General features: G+C 39.8%; 1 protein-coding gene across 1 annotated transcript in view; it reads right to left on the reverse strand.

The window, feature by feature from the left end:
• LOC140195433 (pituitary tumor-transforming gene 1 protein-interacting protein-like) overlaps positions 1-23,257 on the reverse strand; it is a 78,879-nt gene that overhangs the window by 15,863 nt on the left and 39,759 nt on the right. Inside the window, exons 5-6 of the mRNA XM_072253727.1 lie at positions 21,750-21,815; positions 7,222-7,268 (exon numbers count right to left, since the gene is read on the reverse strand). Of these exons, the coding sequence (XP_072109828.1) occupies positions 7,222-7,268; positions 21,750-21,815 (113 nt within the window). The remainder of the gene's footprint in view (positions 1-7,221; positions 7,269-21,749; positions 21,816-23,257) is intronic.

Consider the following 23,257-nt stretch of genomic DNA (forward strand, 5'->3'; position numbering starts at 1 on the left):
CAGTGTGATGTTTGCCTCCAGAATTTGCTGGTATTTAATTGAATTCATTCTTTCCTCTACTAGTGAAATGTTCCCCGTGCCACTGGCTGCAACACAAGCCCAAAGCATGATTGAACCACCCCCGTGCATAACAGTTGGAGAGGTGCTCTTTTCATGAAACTCTGCACCCTTTTTTCTCCAAACATACCTTTGCTCATTGCGGCCAAAAAGTTCTATTTTAACTTCATCAGTCCACAGGACTTGTTTCCAAAATGCATCAGGCTTGTTTAGATGTTCCTTTGCAAACTTCTGACGCTGAATTTTGTGGTGAGGACGCAGGGAAGGTTTTCTTCTGGTGACTCTTCCATGAAGGTCATATTTGTGCAGGTGTTACTGCACAGTAGAACAGTGTACCACCACTCCAGAGTCTGCTAAATCTTCCTGAAGGTCTTTTGCAGTCAAACGGGGGTTTTGATTTGCCTTTCTAGCAATCCTATGAGTAGTTCTCTTGGAAAGTTTTCATGGTCTTCCAGACCTCAACTTGACCTCCACCCATCCTGTTAACTGCCATTTCTTAATTACATTATGAACTGAGGAAACGGCTACCTGAAAACACTTTGCTATCTTCTTATAGCCTTCTCCTGCTTTGTGGGCATCATTTATTTTAATTTCCAGAGTGCTAGGCAGCTGCTTAGAGGAGCCCGTGGCTGCTGATTTTTGGGACAAGGTTTGAGGAGTCAGGGTATTTATAAAGCTTTGAAATTTGCATCACCTGGCCTTTCCTAACGATGACTGTGAACAAGCCATAACCCTAATAAGCGAATTAAGGTCTGAGACCTTGGTAGAAGTTATGAGAGCTCAAATCTCTTGGGGTGCCCAAACTTCTGCATGGCGCTCCTTCCCTTTCTTCACTCTAAAATTGTACAAAACAAAAATAATACACTAATCTTGCTTAAAATGTTGAAAAGAATGTTTCCTCTTTAACCTTATGACTTTTTGGAGATCAATTCATCTTCTACTCACTTAACTATTCACAGTAATAGAAATTTTGACCGGGGTGCCCAAATGTTTGCATGCCACTGTATATATCTGGTTTCTTCTCCCTTGGTTCACCATCCTTAAGCTCTCCCTTGCCTGGCTCTATCCGCCAATCATTCCTTATCTATTTCTACACATCACTTACCAGCCTCGGACCCTCCCCTCACCCTTCTCTCCCCTACCTAGTTTCAACTACCTAACTGGTAATTATTGACTACAGGAGGAGGAAACCAGAGGTCCATGAGCTTGTCTTCAGAACCAGAATCAGGCTTAATATCACTGGCGTACCAAGTGTCACTGTTCTGCGACAGCAGTACATTATAATACATAACAATAACTCTAAAAATATAAATTACAATAATATATTATTGAAATTTTAAAAAATTATCATATAATATACTTATTCTAATATTGTAAATTAGTTTTTAAATTATTATGAATTACAATGTACTGCTGCTGCAGAACCAAAGCGGTATGCCGTGAAGTACAGTTATATTAAATAAGTAGTGCAAAGAGAGGGGGAAAATAGTGAGGTAGTGTTCATGGATTCATTGGAGTATCAGAGGTGGAGAGGCCAGAAACTTGAAATTCCTTGGTGTTATAATTTCAGAGGATCTGTCCTGGGTCCCATACGTAACTGCCATTACAAAGATAGCACAGCAGTGCCTCTACTTTCAGTCCATCACGGATAAAGCCCTCCTCATTATTGAGCACATCTACATGGAGATATCTCAGAAAAGCAGCACCTAGCATCAAGGACTCCCACCATCCACACCATGCTCTCTTCTCATTGTTGCCATCAAGGAGGAGGTACAGGAACCTCAGGACTCACACTACCAAATTCAGGAACAATTATGACCCCTCAACCTTCAGGCTCTTGAACCAGAGGGGATAACTTCACTCACCACATCACTCAACTGTTCCCACAATCCATGGACTTACTTTCAAGGTTTCTTCATCTCATGTTCTCTATATTTATTGCTTATTTACTTATTATTTTTTTCTCTTTTGTATTTGCATAGTTTGTCTTGTCGGGTGTGGTCTGTCATTGATTCTATTGTGTTTCTTTGTATTTACTGTGAATGCCTACAGAAAATGAATCTCAAGCTCATATATGGTGACATACATGTACTTTGATAATAAATTTACTTTGAACTTTATTTTCCCCTTATGTTTTCACCTATCACCTTCCAGCCTCTGCCTCAACACCCGCCCTTCCTTATATCTACCCATTATCCCCTTCTCATTTGGTTTTACTTATAAACTAGCAGCCTTTGTCTGACCCCTCCCCCCTCAGTTCTATATATCTATTATTTTTCCTCTAAATTAGGGGTCGCCAACCCGTCAATCGTGATCGACCGGTCGATCTTTCAGACTTTCCCAGTAGATCCCGAAGAAAAATCAAGAATAAATACACAAATACTTATGTGAGCATTATAAAAGTAAGCAATACTAATTAGGATAATGGTAATATAGCAATATTTTCGCTAAAAAGCTGTTTGTAAAAAGAGATTGTTTCCAGGTTGTGGGGGTTTAGTTCCGTTCTTTCTGCCCAGTGTGCATGTGTGTAGTTCCCCTGCCATGCACTGCATTTTCAGCGTAGCCTGTGCTGCATCAAAGTAACCAATCAGATTAGGGATAAGAGTACCGACTGTCGCAAACATCAATATACGGCAGTGTCCCCAAACTCCGGGCCGTGAAGCAGGCAGTGGTGCAGCGGTAGTCGGGATGCACACAGCACATTTTTAAGAAAAAAAGCCGAAATAAACAAGCTAATTAATTAGGTGCTGCCCGGCACGTAAATGTCAGCTCAGATCAGAGGCGATGCAATCGGCAATCGCTCGTGATATCCTGATAGCATGGCGGAGGCTCCACGAAAGAAGGCGAAAACATACAAATTCCATCCAGAATGGAAAGAGGAATTTCTATTTACCTTGGTGAAAGACAAGTGTGTGTGTATGCTGTGCCACCAAACACAAGCACCGACTAAAAGAGGGAATCTGGCGCGGCACCGCAACACCGCAACACCAACTACCAAGAATTTAAAGACACCTACCCCCCAAAGAGCGCAATTCGTGTCTGGAAAGTTGAGCTGAAATCGGGGTTGAAGGCCCAGCAATCGTTTTTCACAAAACATGCTGCTCAAAATAAGGCTGCTATTGAAGCATCATTTCTTGTAAGTCACCTTTTGGCTGAACACAAGAAGCCTTTTACAGATGGCGATTTATTCAAGGAAGCAATGGTCATTACCGCAGAGACTGTTTTTAATGACTTTAAAAACAAAAACGGCGTCACAACCGCAATACATAATATACCACTTGGCCCTGCAACAGTGACAAGGAGGGTAGAGTCACAGTCAGAGGACGTGAATATTTTTCACTACAGTTCGATGAATCTCTGGATGTAATGCAAACAGCTCAGCTTGTTGTATTTGTCAGAATGGCTTTCCAGGATTTTACAACAAAGGAGGACTTCCACACTCTTTTGCAATTAAAGGAAAGAACAAGAGGTGAGGATAATTACAATGAGTTTAAAAAAATGTCCGTGAAAATGACATCCCCATTCATAAACTGGTGGCAATTACTACTGATGGGGCCAAGCAATGCGCGGTGTGTGCATTGGTTTTATAGCACTAAAAGTCAGTGCCTGCTTTGGGTCAACATCTATGTGAAGTTGTATTTTCACAGATGAAAATTATTAAATCTAAGTACAGGAGCTGACTTACTGACAGACACCTCTCTAGGGTTGCCAACTTTCTCACTCCCAAATAACGGACAAAAGTAGCAGTCAAATCCCAGGATATTTGTGTTTACCCCGAGAAAGACTACCAAAGCCTTGCGTGGGCACCTATGTGCGCATGCGCATACGTGCTGATTTCTTCTCTTTACCCCACCAATCGGTTTTGGCTTAATTTTGATTAATTCTACTTTATATAGGCTGTGTATTTATCATATCATTCCTGCTTTTACTATATATTAGTGTTATTTTAGGTTTTATGTGTTATTTGGTATGATTTGGTAGGGTTTTTTTTGGGTCTGGGAACGCTCAAAATTTTTTTCCATATAAATGAATGGTAATTGCTTCTTTGGCGCAAAGCATTTCGGCACAAAAGGTTTCATAGGAACGTTCTACCTTAGCAGGGGAAATACGGGACAGCTGGCAACCCTACACCTCACAGACTGTCTCAGACTGGCTGTCTGTAGTTATGAGCCAAATTTCAGGGAACTAACAGAAAGTATTCAGCCCCAGTCATCACACTGAGTGCAACAGTCAATTTTTATTCATTTATTTTTCGTGTTGAAATAAAATTAAATAATGAAACTTAGAATTAAAGGTGTGAAGTATAGTAATATTCTTAAAGAAAAACAGCTATGGCCTGTTTGATATGCTAGTTACAGTGTTTTCTTGTTTGAATTAATTTGAAAGCTGACAAAAGTATTTTGTGTAATTCAAATACAATTCGCCCAAATAAAAGGCCTCAAATTGGAAGTACAATCTGAGCTGTTTTTTTTCTCTAAATGATTTAGTAGGTAGATCTTGCCTTTCACTGAGGTCGAGGTAGGGGATCTTGGGCTTAAAAAGGTTGGTGACAATTACTCTAAATCATGATGCAGGAGTTTGACCTAAAACTGCCTCCAAAGGTGCTTCTCAACCGGCTGAGTTTGTCTTTTGCTTCAGACTGTAGCATGTGTAGACTCTAGTGTCTCCTAAAACCATTATGACATTAGAGTCATACAGGTCAGTTCAGGAGGACAGATTTCCTATTCTAATTCGCATTAGTGAATCACTTGTGTTCTTTTCATTACAATCTTTCATCTGAATGGGTCACCAACTTGGATGAAAGGAAAATAGAACCTGAAAAGAGATACAGGATAGAAACAGGCCATTCGGTCCGATGAATCTGTGCTGATCAGCAAGCATCCATTTTGACATTAAACCTAGCATAACCTATCTATTCTCTCTACATTTCAATCAACTACTAACACCACACCCTCAGGTCCAGATTGTACAACTCATCTATGCACACAGCAATTTAGTGGCCAATTAACTTTCAAACTCACACACTTTTCAGATTAGCAGGAAACCACAACATCTGGAAAAAAGCCATATTGTCACATGGAAACCAGAAAACTCTACAGAGGCAGCACCGGAGGTTAGGATTAATTCTGCATCACTGGAGCTGCAAGTCAGTAACTCTTTTAACTGCACTGCAGTGCTGCCCTACTAAGTGCCCACCACTGTTTCATAACCTTGAAACATCCATTTCAAATACATGTAGCCTCTGTAACACCCTTATTTTTGTCAATCACACCTTTTAATAATTAAATGTATACAGCTGAGTGGATTGCATTTTTTTATTTTAATTACTTTTTTTTAGAAAAATTAAAAGCTAAATGTATTTTTTCAACTTTGTCTCATATCTTTAACCATTTTAATCATATTCTAACTGCAGTTAAATGGCTGTTTTTGGCACAGAATTGGAAGTATTCCAAATACCTTTGACAGCACAAGTTATCCAACAGGGCAGCTTAATGGTTAATCCTCAGTAACCACCGTCTGAGACCTGGTCACTTTTCAAGGATTGCTCTGCTTTGTGGGACAGTTGTATCATCAAGGGCCAGAGCTCAATTTGAATTTCGGGGCTCCAAAATGGGACATGAACTGGATCACACAAAAACTGACCTATCATTCAATTTTATATCTGTAGATTCAGCTAAAACCTCATGATGGTGATCAAAAGGTGCCATTGAATAAAAGTTTTAAGGGCTTCAGAGTAGCTTTTTGCAGCAGTAATAGATGATTCAAGTTAAGGTTGTGAAATAGTTGTATTCAGAAATCAGTAGTATTGTCAAGGAATGAAAGAGTGAATTCTCTGCTTTAAAACACATCTTCCTCACTTGCTTCTCCTAAGTACCTCAATGCCATTACTTCAGCTACTCCCCATTCTAATCAAAATCACCACATTCTATTCACTATCAACAGGATCCCAAGAAATGAAAGCAGTAATAATTCACAGGGCCTGGAGCTTTCTCTGCTGTTCAATAAATATAATAGCTCAGCTTCAAGAATACTATTTTGTACAATTCATCTAACACCCAAAAAACTACCTGCTTCAGCCCTGAATCCACCCAATCACTAAACATCTACAATGCTGAGGCCTCAACATAAAGAGTACCTTTGTGACATTAGTCCTAAATGGCTGGCCTGCATCCTGAGAATATGCACTTCAGCAGAGGAAATAGTGTTTTGGCACCAATCGTGACAATCAGTCTGAAAATCTTACGCAATATCACTTAGAATTGTTCAAAACATCACTGGCCAAACTTTTCGGTCTATCTTCAAAGCACAACCCTCATCCCAGCAATAAATATTGTACATCTTCTTTTATGTTCTAGAAGGCAACAATCACTTTTCCGGTTAAGAGACCAAATCTGCACAGAATACTGCAAATGAGTTCAGTGTAGTCCAGAACATTCTCTGCATGTTCATGTGTACTCCACATTCCCTGCAATGATGGACAACAGAACCCTTACCTTCCTAATTACATATAACCTGCATCTCTTTATTCTGTGTCTCAATAACCAATGCACAAGGTCTTTGCACCCCAGCATTTACCATTTGCTCATGATTTAAAAAGTTGTCTGCTCTTTCCCAAAGTAGTGCAGGGCGTCACATTTTTCACCATTATACTTCTAATACCTTCTTATCCATTCAATTAACCTTGCTACGTCCCTGTTTATCTTTTTAACAGCTCCTTTTTTCCTCCTTATGTTAATGGCAAACTTGGATTGCTTATTTTCTGCTTTCTTTAACTCATTAATATAAACTGTAAGTAGCAGAAGGTTGAGAATTGTGATCCAGTAGCAATGGTCTGCTATCCCTTATCCATGCTTGTCATATTCCAGTTTTGTGAAATTTAATTTTATATAACGACCATGTGTCATATTTTGTTAGATGGTTTTTAAAAAACTAAGTATATTACATAGTGATTTTCCTATTATCCACCTTAAATATCTGTAGTGATGAAGAAATACTGATGGAAAGTACCAACTGACGTGGCATGTAGAAGACAAATGACAGAATTATTATTTGATTGCAACCTTACACTAATGAAATTTACAAAAATATTTTTAATATGCAAGACAAATTGATATGATGATATGAGGCATGATTAAAAAGTAATGGCAAATGACATTGACATACCATATTTTTTGCGGATTTCTTCGTAACGTGCTTTCATATCTGATTTTCTGAAAAAAAATTATAAAATGATTAGATTTCCAAATGAAAACTCCTAGATCCAAACATTAGCTGGCAAACATCAATAAAGTTATAAAAGCTATAAAATTTACAGAATTAAAAAATTAGAAATTACTTTAAAATAATTCATTAAAAGAGGTGTAAATTATTTGACTTAAAATGGCACTTATTTTCTGTTGCCAATTAAACACTGGAATCATACTGATCTTTTTCAGCAAATATACAGACAGCAATATGCTCCCTCATTTTTTTCTCCAACTTTAAGATTCAAACCTCTGAAAATTGTTTACTCTTCTCAGTCCTAGATAGCCAGCCCTGAAACTATTAACACTGATTACAGATCTTAGGAAACAGCCACTTGACACCTTCTCTTTAAACCTTCTTACGCAACTTCTACTGTTTTAAAGATATTTCATTCTGAACAGTGAAAGTAATCTGTCCTTCACAAATAAAATATAGATAGATAGATAGATATACTTTATTGATCCCGAGGGAAATTGGGTTTCGTTACAGCCGCACCAACCAAGAATAGAGCATAAATATAGCAATACAAAAACCACAAACAATCAAACAACAAAATGCAAACTATGCCAGATGGAAAAAAGTCCACAGGAGGAGCTGCAAGTTCGATGGCCACAGGCAGGAACGACCTCCTGTGCCGCCCAGTGTTGTATCTCGGTGAAATGTGGCCGAAGTCCAACAGTAAAAAGTTCAGTATCCGGTCTACAAACACGTTCCTCAACCTGACCCGTAATAGACCCGGATTGCACCATTTGTTGTTAACCAGAACAGTAAGCACCCAACTCCTTTACGCTTACTGCTCTCAGTGCACTTCCAGTCAGCTGGAACGGTCTGGAAGTCGTCCATGGAGAAGTTTTGATCGGGTATGTCCTCGTGCAGCCCCGTTCCAGTGAAACACATAACACTGCACTCCCGAAATGTTCTCTTGACGCCTGGCTAGCGCCGTGAACTCGTCCATTTTATTACCCACCCACCAATATATAGCATGATCTGTTATATCAAGTAGTTCCAAAATCAAGGAGATCACAAACACAGCAGAAATAAAAATATATCACAATTTTCAGCCATTAGTGATACTTCACCCTATAATAGCCATCTTCTTAGAATTTTACATAATGATCAAAACAAAGATACAATTTTAAAACACAAGATCATTCTGGAAATTCAAGAACCCTTGCTGATGTTTCTGTACTCATGAAACATTCTGCAATTATTATTCTCCTTGCAATATACCTGAAGGATCAGTAGAATATTTTTGAAAGAATACAGAAAACAAGATTTTAATTACACACTTACCCCAAACAACCCTAAAGGCTTCCCAGAGACCTTCCGAGAGTTTTTAAATCTATTCAATATATGTATACTGTAATTGATTTACTTATTTTTTTAAGAAAGAACATAGAATATAAAAAACCTACAGCACAATACAGGCCCTTCGGCCCACAAAGCTGTGCCGAACATGTCCTTACCTAAGAACTACTTAGGCTTACCCATAGCTCACTATTTTTCTAAGCTCCATGTATCCATCCAGAAGTCTCTTAAAAGACTATTGTATCCGCCTCCACCACCGCGCTGGCAGCCCACTCTACGCACTCACCACTCTCTGTGTAAAGAACCTACCCCTGACACCTCCTCTGTACCTATATCCAAGCACCTTAAAACTATGCCCTCTCGTGCTAGCCATTCCATCCCTGGGAAAAAGCCTCTGACTATCCACATGATCAATGCCTCTCATTTTCTATATTATGTTGGGCACTGAATTGCTGCTGCTAAGTTAGCAAATTTCACATCACATACCGGTGATAATAAACCTGATTCAAACACTTTGAAGTACTATATATAAAATTAAGTTGATTAAAAGTTGTGATTTTTATTTTTTGGTTTTCTGCAAGAAGCCAGAAACATACAGGAAGAAATGTGATTTTATAAACATAATGATCTTATAATTAGGAAACAATGTTTGTGAAATTTAGTATATGGCATTCAATAATGTACCATCTTAAAACTTAATGCACAAGAGCATTTAGTATTGAGGGCAATGAAGTATCAAAGATGGAGAACTGGCAAACCATCAAAAATAGAGATATAAGGATAAGTGGTTCATTTTCAAGTTGGCAAATTGCATTGAATGTGATGCTGCAGAGATGAGCCTAGTGCCTCAATGTTTTGTAATCTGTACGAATGATTTTGGTGAAGGGATAGGTGCATTGTATCACAGTCTGCTGACAGTACTAAGATAGCTAGACAGTGATGAATGCACCAAAAGTTTGAAAAGGGAGTCAGCAAAGCTGTAGCAGATGTTTAATATGGGGAAATGAAGCATTATCCACTTCGGTAGAACACAAATTATTTAAATCATGTGAGACAATCAAATGCTAGCTGTTAGGGAATTATTGATGCCCTCATAAAAGAAACTAACATGCATAGTATGGAGTTAGGAAGGCAAAAGAAATGCGGGTAATAATCACAAGAGGAATAGAGTGTGAAAAGAAAGGGAAGATTGCCTTTGGTGTGACCATATTTGTGGTAATGCATAAAGTTTTGATCTCCTCAATAGACTACAGCAGAGTAGCAGTTAATTACGTGGACTTGAATTCACAGATCCACATCACGGTAATATATAGATACTGAATTTTGTTGCAACAGTTGTAGAATTAACTTAGAGCTTAAGACATAGGAGCAGAATTAGGCCATCTGGTCCATCGAATCTGCTCCACCATTCAATCACGGCTGATCCTTTAATCTATCTCCTCTTCAACCCCAGTTCCCGGTCTTCTCCCTGTAACCTTTGATGCCATGGCCAATCAAAAACCTATCAATCTCTGCCTTAAATACACCTAACCACTTGGCCTCCACAGTTGCATGTGGCAACAAATTCCGCAAGTTCATCGTCCTTTGGCTAAAGAAATTTCTCCACATCTCTGTTTTGAAAGTGTGTCCTTCTACCCTGAGGCTGTGCCCTATTGTCTTAGACTGTCCCACTTGGGAAACATCCTTACCACATCTAGTCTGTCTAAGCCTTTCAACATTCGAAAGGTTTCAATGACATCCCCCCTCATCTTCTGAATTCCAGCGGGTAGAGACCCAGAGCTATCAAACGTTCCTCATACGATAACACTTTCATTCCTGGAATCATCCTTGTGAACCTCCTCTGAACCTTCTCCAATGCCAACACATCTTTGTAAGATGAGGGGCCCAAAACTGTTCACAATACTCAAGGTGAGGTCTCACCAGTGCCTGGTTTGCTGTTGTGTGCTGGGGCAGCAGGCTGAGGGTAGCAGACACCAACAGAATCAACAAACTCATTCGTAAGGCCAGTGATGTGGTAGGGATGGAACTGGACTCTCTGACTGTGATGTCTGAAAAGAGGATGCTGTCTAAGTTGCATGCCATCTTGGTCAATGTCTCCCATCCACTACATAATGTACTGGGTGGGCACAGGAGTACATTCAGCCAGAGGCTCATTCCTCCGAGATGTAGCACAGAGCGTCATAGGAAGTCATTCCTGCCTGTGGCCATCAAACTTTACAACTCCTCCCTTGGAGGGTCAGACACCCTGAGTCGATAGGCTGGTCCTAGACTTATTTCATAATTTACTGGCATAATTTACATATTACTATTTAACTACTTATGGTTCTATTACTATTTATTATTTATGGTGCAACTGTAACGAAAACCAATTTCCCCCAGGATCAATAAGGTATGACTATGACTATGAAGCCTCAGCAACACATCCTTGTATTCTACACCTCTTGAAATGAATGCTACACGGCATTTGCCTACCTCACCACCGACTCAACCTTCAAGTTAACCTTTAGGGTGTTCTGCACAAGGACTCCCAAGTCCCTCTGCATCTCAGAATCCTGGATTTTCTCCCTGTTTTAAAAATATTCTGTACGTTTATTTCTACTTCCAAAGTGCATGGCCATGCATTTTCCAACATTGTATTTCATTTGTCCATTCTCTTAATCTGTTTAAGTCCTTCTGCATCCTACCCATTTCCTCAACACTACCTGCCCCCCACCAATCTTCGTATCATCTGCAAACTTGGCAACAAAGCCATCTATTCTATCATCTAAGTAATTTATATACAGCATAAAAAGTGGTCCCAACACCGACCCCTGTGGAAAACTACGAGTCACTGGCAAGCAAATAGAAAAGGACCCTTTTATTCCCACTCGCTGCCTCCTACCAATCAGCCAATACTCTAACCATGTTAGTAACTTTCCTGTAATACCACGGGCTCTTAACTTTGTAAGCAGCCTCATGTGTAGCACCTTGTCAAAGGCTTTCTGAAAGTCCAAATCTACAACATCCACTACATCCCCTTTATCTATCCTACTTGTAATCTCCTCAAAGAGTTCCAACAGGTTAGTCAGGCAGGATTTTTCCTGAAGGAAATCATGCTGACTTGGTAGTATCTTGTCCTATGTCACCAAGTGCACCATGACCTCATCCTTAACAAAGGACTCAAACATCTTCCCAACCACTGAGGTCAGGCTAACTGGTCTATAATTTCCTTTCTGCTGCCTTCCTCCTTTCTTAAAGAGTGGAGTAACGTTTCCAATTTTCCAGTCCTCTGGCACCATGCCATAGTCCAATGGTTTTTGAAAGATCAATTCTAATGCCACCACACTCTCTAACGCTACCTCTTTCAGAACCCTAGGGTGCAGTTCACCTGGTCCAGGTGACTTATGTACCTTTAGGTCTTGCAGATTTTTGAGCACCTTCTCTCTTGTAACAGTAACTGCACCCACTTCTCTTCCTTCACACACTACAGCATCAGGCATACTGCTAGTGTCTTCCACAGTGAAGACTGACACAAAATACATTTAGTTCAGCAGCCATCTCCTTGTCCCCATTATTATTCCTCCTGCCTCATTTTCTAGCTGTCCTATATCTACTCTCATTTCTTTTTTATTTTTAACATACTTGAAAGAACTTTTACTACCAACTTTGATAATATTTGCTAGCTTTCTTTCATTATTTCATCTTTTCCTTTCTAATGATTTTTAGTTGCTCTCTGTAGGTTTTTAAAAACTTCCCAATCCTCTATTTTCCCACTAATTTTTGCTTTGTTGTATGCCCTTTCTTTTGCTTTTATAATAGCTTTGACTTCCCTTGTCAGCCACGGTTGTACTATTTTACCATTTGAGTATTTCTGCATTTTAGGAATACACATGTCCCGCATCTTCCTCATTTTCCCCAGAAACGCACACCATTGCTGCTCTGCTGACATCCCTGCCAGCAGCTCCTTCCAATTTACTTTGGCCAACTCCTCTCTCATACAACTGTAATTTCCCTTACTCTACTGAAATACTGCTACATCAGACCTTACTTTCTCCCTATCAATTTTGAAATTGAACACCATCATACTGTGATCACTGGTTCCTCAGGGTTCTTTTACCTTAAGCTCCCTAATCATCTCCAGTTCATTACATAACACCCAATCCAGTACAGCAGATCCCCTAGTAGACACAATGACAAAATGCTCTAAAAAGCTACCTCTTAGGCATTTAACAAACGCACTCTCTTGACATCCGTTACCAACCTGATTTTCCCAATCGACTTGAACGTTAAAAATCTCCCAAAACTACCATAACATTGCCCTTTGACTCGCCTTTTCTATTTCCTGTTGTAACCAGTGGTCCACCTCCCAGCCACTGCTGGGAGGCCTGTATATAACTGCCATCAATGTCCTTTTCCCTTGCAGTTTCTTAACTCAACCCACAAGGATTCAACATCTTCCAATCCTACGTCACATATTTCTACTGATTTGATGCCATTCTTTACCAGTAGAGCTACACCACCCCCTCTGTCTACTTTCCTATCCCTCCAGTATAACGTGTAACCTTGGACATTCAGCTCCCAACTACAACCATCCTTCAGCCACAATTCAGTGATGGCAACAACATCATACCCAACAATCTGTAAAAGTGCAACAAGATCATCCACCTTATTTCTTATATTAAGTGCATTTAGATACACCTTGAGTACTGTATTTAAAGATGATGATGAAAATAATTAAAGCAACTGATCAAATAATTAATTAATTTTGATTTGTTTTTAAAATAATAAGCTAGTTTCAATTATGGGCATGGTAACATATAAACATTTTTTATTCATGATCTGCAATGTGGTCATCAAACACTAGAACAGCACTTACAGCCCATCGCTAATTACCCTTGAGAAGGTTGTAAGGTGCCTTTGTGGAGGGTGTATGCTAGAATATTGTTTGCAGTTTTGGCCCTCTTGCTCAAAAAAAATAAAGTATATGCAGTATACTTGTCAGGAGTGCAGAAAAGATTCACCCGAATGGAGATGCCAATTGCGGAGTCTGGTCTGGCCTATAATTTCTAGATACAGAGGAATTAGAGGTGATCCTGATAATCATTACAAAGTTCTTGCAGGGCTTAACTGGGTGAATGCAAGAAAGATTTGAGAGCAAGGGATCAAAGACTCAGAATAAGTAATAAGCTAATTAAGACCCAAATATAAAGAGATTATCTTTGTTTAAAAGGGTGATGTATCTTCAGAATCTGCTTTACAGGAGAGCTGAGAAGGATCAGCCATTGAGTCCATTCAAAACAGAGATGAATGATCAATAAACTTCTAAATATTAAGGAAATGCATTGGATACGTAGATGCGCTAGGAAAATAGAGACAAGATGTAAAATAATCCCTGACTTTAAATACCACCTTAGATGGTGAAACAGATTCAAAGAATTCAAAGAACCAAATGGCCCAAGGTGTCTTTTATTAGTTAGGAAAGCTAATCAAATATTGGGCTCACTGCAATAAGAATAGAATATCAAGTGAGTTTTGAAATGTTCACAAGGCATTAGTGAGAACATGTCAGAAATACTGTATGTAGCTTTGATCTCCATATTTAGGGAAGGATAAACCTGCATTGAAGTTCATTCAATTGATTCCTGGAATGAAGGACTTGTCAAATGAAGAGAGACTGAAGCTCTTTTTACAGCTCAGATTAATCAGCGGCGACCTTATTGAAACAGGATTCTGAGAGGAATGAATAGGATGGAATTTGGTAGGCTCTTAATCCTGGTGGGATATCTAGAATTAAGGGAAAGAAATAGAATTTCAGAAAAAAGGACCACCCATTTAAGACAGAAATGAAAATGATTTTCTTTCTTTCAGAATAAATATTTTGTGATTTTTGGATTTCCATAACAGGGAGCTGTGGAAGTGGAGTCAATGAGCATATTCAACGTAGAGGTAGATATGCAACTAAAATTTTAAAGAGTCATAGGAAAAAGGGGAGAATGTGGAAAGGTTTTGTGAAGACCAGATTGCATATTGTTGACTGGCAGGTTTGGTGGGGGTGGGGGGTGCTAACTGGCCGAGACCTGATTCTGCTTGTTTTGAAAGGAAGTAACTTTGTAAGGTATTACTGAATTTCTTACAGGTATATTCATGTGACTGGTTGGTTGTTCCATTTCCCTATAAGAACCTTGTAAACTGTAAAAGGACATCATTAGCCAAATGGATAATAATTACTGATGACACAATGTTCTATTCCTTTTGGTACAATGTTAAATAGAAAGTTTCCAGGTCCAGGAATCTGCAGTAGGTATCTCCACAGTGTTTTGAAAGGAAATAGAACATCAAGATGCAGTCTACAACTCAGTCAGCTGCTCTTTATTTGATAACTATTTATCCAGAATTTTGTCAGTCAATACAATAATGAAATGCCTATTACAGTAATATAGAATATATGCCTATTATAGAAACACAGTACTGTTGATAATCCAAAATAAAAACTGAAAATGCTGTACAACATTCAGGTCTGGCACCACTGGTGGAGAGAAAAAGCAGACATTTCATATAAACAACCTGAAACATTAATCATTTGACTCAACATTTTTAACCACATACTCCCTGACATGACTTAGTATTTTTTCTTCTCATTTCTTCTGGAATTCTCTGCCCAATGAAGCAGTGGGGGCTACCTCAGCAGATATATTTAAGACGTTTGGACAGATTTTTGCATAGTAGGGGAATTAAAGGTTATGGTCAAAAGACAGGTAGGTGGAGATGAGTCCACAGCCAGATCAGCCATGATTTTATTGAATGGCAGAGTAGGCTTGACTGGCCAGGTGGCCTATTCCTGCTTCTATTTCTTATATTCTTATGTTCTGAGACACCATGGATTGTAATAAATAGGATACCAAGTGCTAATTTGTGATAATTAAGATTTAAATTTCTTCAGATACATAAAGTGTAAAAGAGAGCTGAGAGTAGATATCGGACCCTTGGAAAATGATGCCGGAGAGGTAGTAAAGCATAGAAGCATCAAAAACCTACATTACAATACAGGCCCTTCGGCTCACAAAACTGTGTCGAACATGTCCTTACCTTAGAGATTACCTAGGGTTACCCATAGCCCCCTATTTTCCTGAGCTCCATCTACCTGTCCTGGAGTCTCTTAAAAGACCCTACCGTATCCACCTTCACCAGCGTCACCAACAGCCCATTCCAAGCACTCATCACTCTCTGCGTAAAAAAACTTAACTCTGACATCTCCTCTGTACCTGTTTCCAAGCACCTTAAAACTGTGCCCTCTTGTGGCAGCCATTCCAGACCGGGAAAAAGCCTGACTATCCACACGATCAATGCCTCTCATCATCTTATACACCTCTATCGGGTCACCTCTCATCTCTGTCGCTCCAAGGAAAAAAGGCTGAGTTTACTCAACCTATTCTCATAAGGCATACTCCTTAATCCAGTCAACATCCTTGTAAGTCTCCTCTGTACCCTTTCTATAGTTTCCACATCCTTCCCGTAGTGAGGCAACCAGAACTAAGCACAGTACTCCAAGTAGGGTCTGACCAGGGTCCTATATAGCTGCAACATTACCTCTCGGCTCCTAAACTCAATCCCATGATTGATGAAGGCCAATGCACCGAATGTTTTCTTAACCACAGAGTCAACCTGCGCAGCAGCTTTGAGCGTCCTATGGACTCGGACCCCAAGATCCCTCTGATCCTCCACACTGCCAAGAGTCTTACCATTAATGCTATATTCTGCCATCATATTTGACCTGTCAAAATGAACCACCTCACACTTATCTGGGTTGAACTCCATATGCCACTTCTCAGCCCAGTTTTGCATCCTTTCAATGTCCCGCTGTAACCTCTGACAGCCCTCCACACTATCCACACCTCCAACCTTTGTGTCATCAGCAAATTTACTAACCCATCCCTCCACTTCTGCATTCAGGTCATTTTTAAAAATCACAAAAATTGAGGGTCCCAGAACAGATCCCTGAGGCATACCATTGGTGACCGACCTCCATGCAGAATATGACCCGTCTACAACCACTCTTTGCCTTCTGTGGGCAAGCCACTTCTGGATCTACAAAGCAATTTCTCCTTGGATCCCATGCCTCCTTACTTTCTTAATAAGCCTTGCATGGAATACCTTGTCAGATGCCTTGCTGAAATCCATATACACTACACCTACTGCTCTACCTTCATCAATGTGTTTAGTCACATCTTCAAAAAATTCAACCAGGCTCCTAAGGCACGACCTGCCTTTCACAAAGCCCTGCTGACTATTCCTAATCATATTATGCCTCTCCAAATGTTCATAAATCCTGCCTCTCAGGATCTTCTCCATCAACTTACCAACCACTGAAGAAAGAATCACTGGTCTATAATTTCCAGGGCTATCTCTACTCCCTTTCTTGAATAATGGAACAACATCCACAACCTTCCAATCCTCCGGAACCCCTCCCATCCTCATTGATGATGCAAAGATCATCGCCAGAGGCTCAGCAATCTCCTCCCTTGCCTCCAACAGTAGCTTGGGGTACATCTCGTCTGGCTCCGGAGACTTATCCAACTTGGCTTTCCAAAAGCTCCAGCACATCCTCTTTCTTCATATCTACATGCTCAAGCTTTTCAGTCCGCTGTAAGTCATCCTGACAATCGCCAAGATCCTTTTCCGTAGTGAATACTAAAGCAAATATTCATTAAGTGCCTCTGCTATCTCCTCCTGTCCCATACACACTTTTCCACTGTCACACTTGATTGGTCCTATCCTCTCATGTCTTATCCTCTTGCTCTTCACATACTCGTCATCTGCCTTGGGGTTTTCCTTAATCCTGTCCGCCAAGGCCTTCTCATGGCCCCTTCTGGCTCTCTTAATTTCTTTCCTAAGCTCCTTCCTGCTAGCCTTATAATCTTCTAGATCTCTGTCATTACCTAGTTTTTTGAACCTTTCGTAAGCTCTTCTTTTCTTTTTGACTAGTAATGGGGGACAATGAAATGGCGGACGAACTGAATAAGTATTTTGCATCAGTCTTCACTGTGGAAGGCACTAGCACTATGGTGGAAGTTTCAGATAAGAGGGGTCATGAAATGTGTGAAGCTACCACAACTAGAGAGAAGGTTCTTGGGAAACTGAAAGGTCTGAAGGTAGACAAGTAACCTGGACTAGATGCTGGACATCCCAGAGTTCTGAATGAGGTTGCTGAAGAGATCATGGAGGCATTAGTAATGATCTTTCAAGAATCACTAGATTCTGGAATGGTTCTAGAAGACTGGAAAGTTGCAAATGTCACTGCACTCTTCAGGAAGGGACAGAGGCAGAACAAGGAAACTATAGGTCAGTTAGTCTGACCCCAGTGGTTGGGAAGATGTTGGGAGTCGATTGGTATGGATGAGGTCTCAGGGTACTTGGAGGCACATGATAAAATAGGGTGTAGTCAGCATGGTTTCAAGGGAAAATCTTGCCTGACAAATCTTGATATTCTTTGAAGTAGCAACAAACAGGATAGACAAAGGAGAATCGGTTAATGTTGTATAGCAGGTGTACTTGGATTTTCAGAAGGTCTTTGACAAGGTGCCACACACGAGGCTGCTTAACAAGGTATGAACCCATGGTACTGTAAGAAAGATTCTAACATGGATAACGTAATGGCTGATTGGCAGGAGGCAAAGAGTGGGAATAAAAGGAGCCTTTTCTGGCTGCCAGTGACTAGTGGGGTTCCACAGGGTTCTGTGTTGGGACTGATTCTTTTTACATTATATGTCAATGATTTGGATAATGGAATTGATGGCTTTGTTGCAAAGTTTGCAGACAAGATGAACACAGGTGGATGGGGAGGTAGTTTTGAAGAAGTAGAGAGGCTATAGAAGGACTTAAATAGATTAGGAGAATAGGCAAAGAAGTGGCAAATGGAATACAGTGTCAGGAAGTGTATGGTCATGCACTTTGACAGAAGAAACGAATTGACCATTTTCTAAATAGAGAGAAAATACAAAAAAACTGAGATGCAAAGTGAATGACACAGGATGAGAGGAGACCTGATAGAGGTGTTCAAGATGATGAGAGGCGTTGATTGTGTGGATAGCCAGATGCTTTTTCCCAGGGCTCAAATGGCTAACATGAGAGGCAGTTTTAAGGTGCTTGGAAGTAGGTACAGAGGGGATATTAATTTTTTCCACACAGAGAGTGGTGGGTGTGTGGAATGGGCTGCCAGCGACAGTGGTGGAGACGGATACAATAGGGTCTTTTAAGAGACTCTTAGAATGGTACATGAAGCTTAGAAAAATAGAGGGGCATGCGGTAAAGTAATTAATTCTAGGCAGTTTCTAAAGTATGTTACATAGTTGGCACAACACTGTGGGTCGAAGAGCCTGCAATGTGCTGTAGATTTCTATATTCTATAAAAACAAGGATGTAATGTTAAGACTTTATAAAGGACTGGTGAAGCCTCACTTGGAATATTGTGAGCAATTTTGGCCCCTTATCTTAGAAAGGATGTGCTAAAACTGGGGAGGGTTTAAGGGAGATTCAGGAAAATGATTCCAGGATTGAATGGCTTGTCATATGAAAAGTGGTCGATGGCTCTGAGCCTGTATTCACTTGAATTCAGAAGAATGAGGGGGTGACCTCATTGAAACCTATTGAATAGTGAAAGGCCTTGATAGAGAGGCTGTGGATAGGATATTTCCTATGGTGGGAGAGTCTAAGACCAGAGGACACAGAATAGAGAGAACAAGGATGAATTTCTTTAGCCAGAGAGTGGTGAATCTGTGGTATTCTTTGCCACAGGCAGCTGTGGAGGCCAAGTCTTTATTAATATTTAAGGCAGAGGTTGGTAGGTTCTTGATTGATCAGGGCATTAAGGGATACAGGGGGAAGGCAGCAGATTGGGGCTGAGAGGAAAATTGGATCAACCATGATGAAATGGCGTAGCAGACGCGATGGGCCAAATGGCCTAATTTTGCTCACTATACCTTATGGTCTAAATTCCATAGCCCCCAAAATTTGTTGTCGGGGTAACTATGTGTCCATTTTAATGAAAAAGACTATCAGCTTCATGCTGCTTGTTCATTACAATGATTTGGATTTTGCTAGTAAATCCGAACAGTTTTTAACAAAACTGCCAACATTTATTTGGGACTTACATACATGTACAAAAATTCTGAACTTACAAATTTAGTGTGTTGATTCTGTGGAATCCAATAGCTAAAATGCACCTTTGAGATTCCCTATCATCTTTTCTGTGGGCAAATGCCTCTCAAACCCTGCACCAGGTACAGTAGTCCATTAAAGTTAATGGGGATTACAAAGTTAAGGATATCGAGTAAAGGGGAAAGCAATGTTTAATTCAAATAAGAAAAATGTTTTAGGCATTTTAACCTAATTTTATTAAGAAATAATTGTTTAAAACATATTTTTACAAAATACTTGCCATTGTGCTTTGTTCAGTTTCATTTTCTTTTACTGACATACCATGTGCACTGTGCCCTTTTGCAAAATATGTGCAAAATCGCATTCATGGAGTTGACATTTCTCAGTATGCATACAGGCCCTCTACAGAAATCACTTCTCATTTGAGTCCATTCTGCAGCACATATGCCTGGATCATTGTCTGTGCAAGTGACACCACATAGCAGAGGATATTTTGCTCTGTTCCATGACTTCACCCAGGCTACTGAAAGCACAGCCCAAACTTGTGACCTCAACCACGAAGAAAAACAAGATCAGTAAGCACTTGGGAACATCACCAATTGCAGCTTCCCTCCATTTCCTCTCCTCCTTGCTTCCAAGTTACAAGCCATCTCATTCGTTCATTACGTGCTGTATCAAGCCATCTAGACTTGGAAATACATCACTGTTTCTCCATCATTACTGGGTCCAAATCCTGTAATAAAGCAATTTGAGAGCACGATCCTGAAAGTCCACTATCACCTTCTCGTAAGCAATAGGGGATGAGCGATAGATGCTGGCCACGCCAGTAATGCCTGCATTGCACAGGATGAGGTGACAAAAAAAAATTGCATGATTTTGGTATTTTTGGCAGATCAGAAGACTTCTCATTGCCTGCCACATTTGCCACTGAAGACAGACTGTAGAATAATGGCTTTTAGTGAAGAATCTACAGTAAATAATAACTAATGAACTTCTCCTGACTAAAGCAGAAGACTAAATGAAGGAGAAGAGCTGATTTCCTTTTTGCCAAAGAACATGGCCTCACCTGCTTCAATTTATCCTAGCCCCCAATATTGTCTTCAATATAGAAGATAATCTTCTTTGGTGGCATATAGTGATACCGAGGTCACAGAAGGGGTGATGGCGTCACCATTTATGTTAGATCTTACTGTTGGTTGCACGGTTCTAGAAACAAGACCGTTTGTCAATGTATCGTCCTTCTTACTGGATAAATATCCAATTGGATCCAATCTCTTTAATGTCTCTCGGGAGTGTAAACATATTCTGGGTAATTACTGCTTGACAATACTGTAGTCAAAGGGAATTCCCTTGAGGAGATGAAGGGCAGAGCCTGTCCAGCTTGTTGACATGTCCAATGTCTGCTTGGTCAGTACGTTTTTACCTCAAATTCTCAACACTACAGTAGGGCCAGTCTTGGGCCATGACATACAACACTTAAATTTTACATTTATTACCAAGGTCGCGCTGGCTCTCGAGAGTTAGTGCCCAAGCCACACGACCTCAGTAATGGACTCCTCCTAGTTTTCTTCTGTATCGGGCTTACCCTTGGTAGATCCCCAGCATTGTTCGGATCTTTATCACTTGGTAATTGATGAAGGGTACAAATGATTGGGTCAACTACCTACAAAATAACATGGTTTCAACCTCTCTTTAATTCATGCTAGCTACTGAAGCAAGCCCAGAGTAAAAGACAGTAAGTAAAAAAAAGAGAGAAGCTGCCAATTGTTCGATCATCCTCAAAACCCTCACCCTACATTTAGCCTCCAAATGTTTGCGGTCCCTTTCCCTACTGTGCTATGCAATGTTATTCAGAACTCAGTGAGAAAGAATAAAAAAAGTAACTAAATGAAAAAGGAAAGAGCAAGACATAATTAAAGAAAGAGCAATAACAATGGCTTCACAGACAACCCAGAAATAATAAAGTAGGATTTGAATTTTCAAATATTCTGTGGTCATTCACTCACCTCTGCTCATTGCGTCGTTTCCTTTCCTCTCGTTGCCTGGCCAGGCGCAATTCCTCTTCATCAGGACTATGACAAATATATTAGTGAACAAATTAGTTATACTGCTATCATATAGCACAGATAAAATGTAACTAATGAACATTCGTTTCAGTAGATTGTGCCTATTTTAAAAACAAATCTAAATTTAAATGGCTATAAATAAAATGAATATGAAATTGCAAAATTCCTACTTTCAAATGTTTGAAGAAAGTTACTAATAAAGGACAGTATATGAAAAAAAGATTTCTTGCTCCAAACTTCTATCTTATAAACACATTACAGTGCCAGAAATTTGACTATTGATTGAAACAATAATTCAAAGCCTCAGCAGGTAGAACTTAAAAGAACAAGGGTGTTGCATTCGAAAAAATTCGGTCATTTGAGACTGAAAGGAAGAGAAATTCCTTTACAAAAGTTGAACATTTATGGAAATCTTTACCACTGAGGGCTGTAGATTGTAAATCATGAGAATCAAGAAATATTGAGGATATGGTGGGAAAATGGTCCAGGTATAGATCTGTCTGATTTTATTCATGATGCAGCATATTCCAGTTGCATTCCTCTTGTTCTCAAAATTGCCTCAATGGTATTTCAAAGAAAAGCAGGGAGCTAGTCTCAGTTCTCTAAACAGTATTTACCTCTTGCCTATACATAACTGACAGTTGAAATTCCTGTTTAACAGATGTATCTACACTTCAAAAGTACTTGAGATATTCTGCGATAGTTAAACGTCCTTTACGAATCCAAGTACTTTTGAATGAACTGTTTAATTATTCTAGCTATACTGCCCTTTCACGGTAAGCCTTTTTCTTAAATGAATGTTTCCAAATACCCTTTGAAAGTTAGTTCTGAATCTGTGTTCACCCTTCCACCATTCAGGCTATGCATCCCAGACTTTAATGCCAGACAATTGCAAAACAGATGCAAGGTCAGTGACCCGAAATATTAATAGTGTTTTCCTCTCCAGAGATGTTGCCCGACTTGAGTATTTCCAACTTTGTTTCTACAGTGCCATGAAAAAGTATTCAGCCTCCAACCCTTTGATCACATAAATGAGTATTACAATCAGAGATTTTGATCAATATAACTGACAAGTTTTAACTTGCGAATCACATGCTTATTTTTTCCACAATAGAGCCCAAAAAACAGGAAAAAATTGTATATCATATAAAACTAAAACTTCAAACACTGAAATGTTAGCACTTCGAAAGTATTTGTCCCCATTGTTCAGCACCTAGTTGAACCACCTCTCGCAGCTATTACAGCTAATGACTTTCTACAACGTGAAGGATTTGCCCATTCCTCCTTGCAAAGTTGCTCAAGCTGTGCCAGATTAGCTGGGAAGCAGTGGTGGACAACAATCTTAGGTCTTGCCAAAGATGTTCAGTCGGGTTGAGCTTAGGACTGACCAGGTCACCCAAGGACATCAATTTTCTTCATTTGAAGCCACTATCTGGCAGTGTGCTTTG

The sequence above is a fragment of the Mobula birostris genome, chromosome 3 (assembly GCF_030028105.1).
Source record: "Mobula birostris isolate sMobBir1 chromosome 3, sMobBir1.hap1, whole genome shotgun sequence".
NCBI lineage: Eukaryota > Metazoa > Chordata > Chondrichthyes > Myliobatiformes > Myliobatidae > Mobula > Mobula birostris.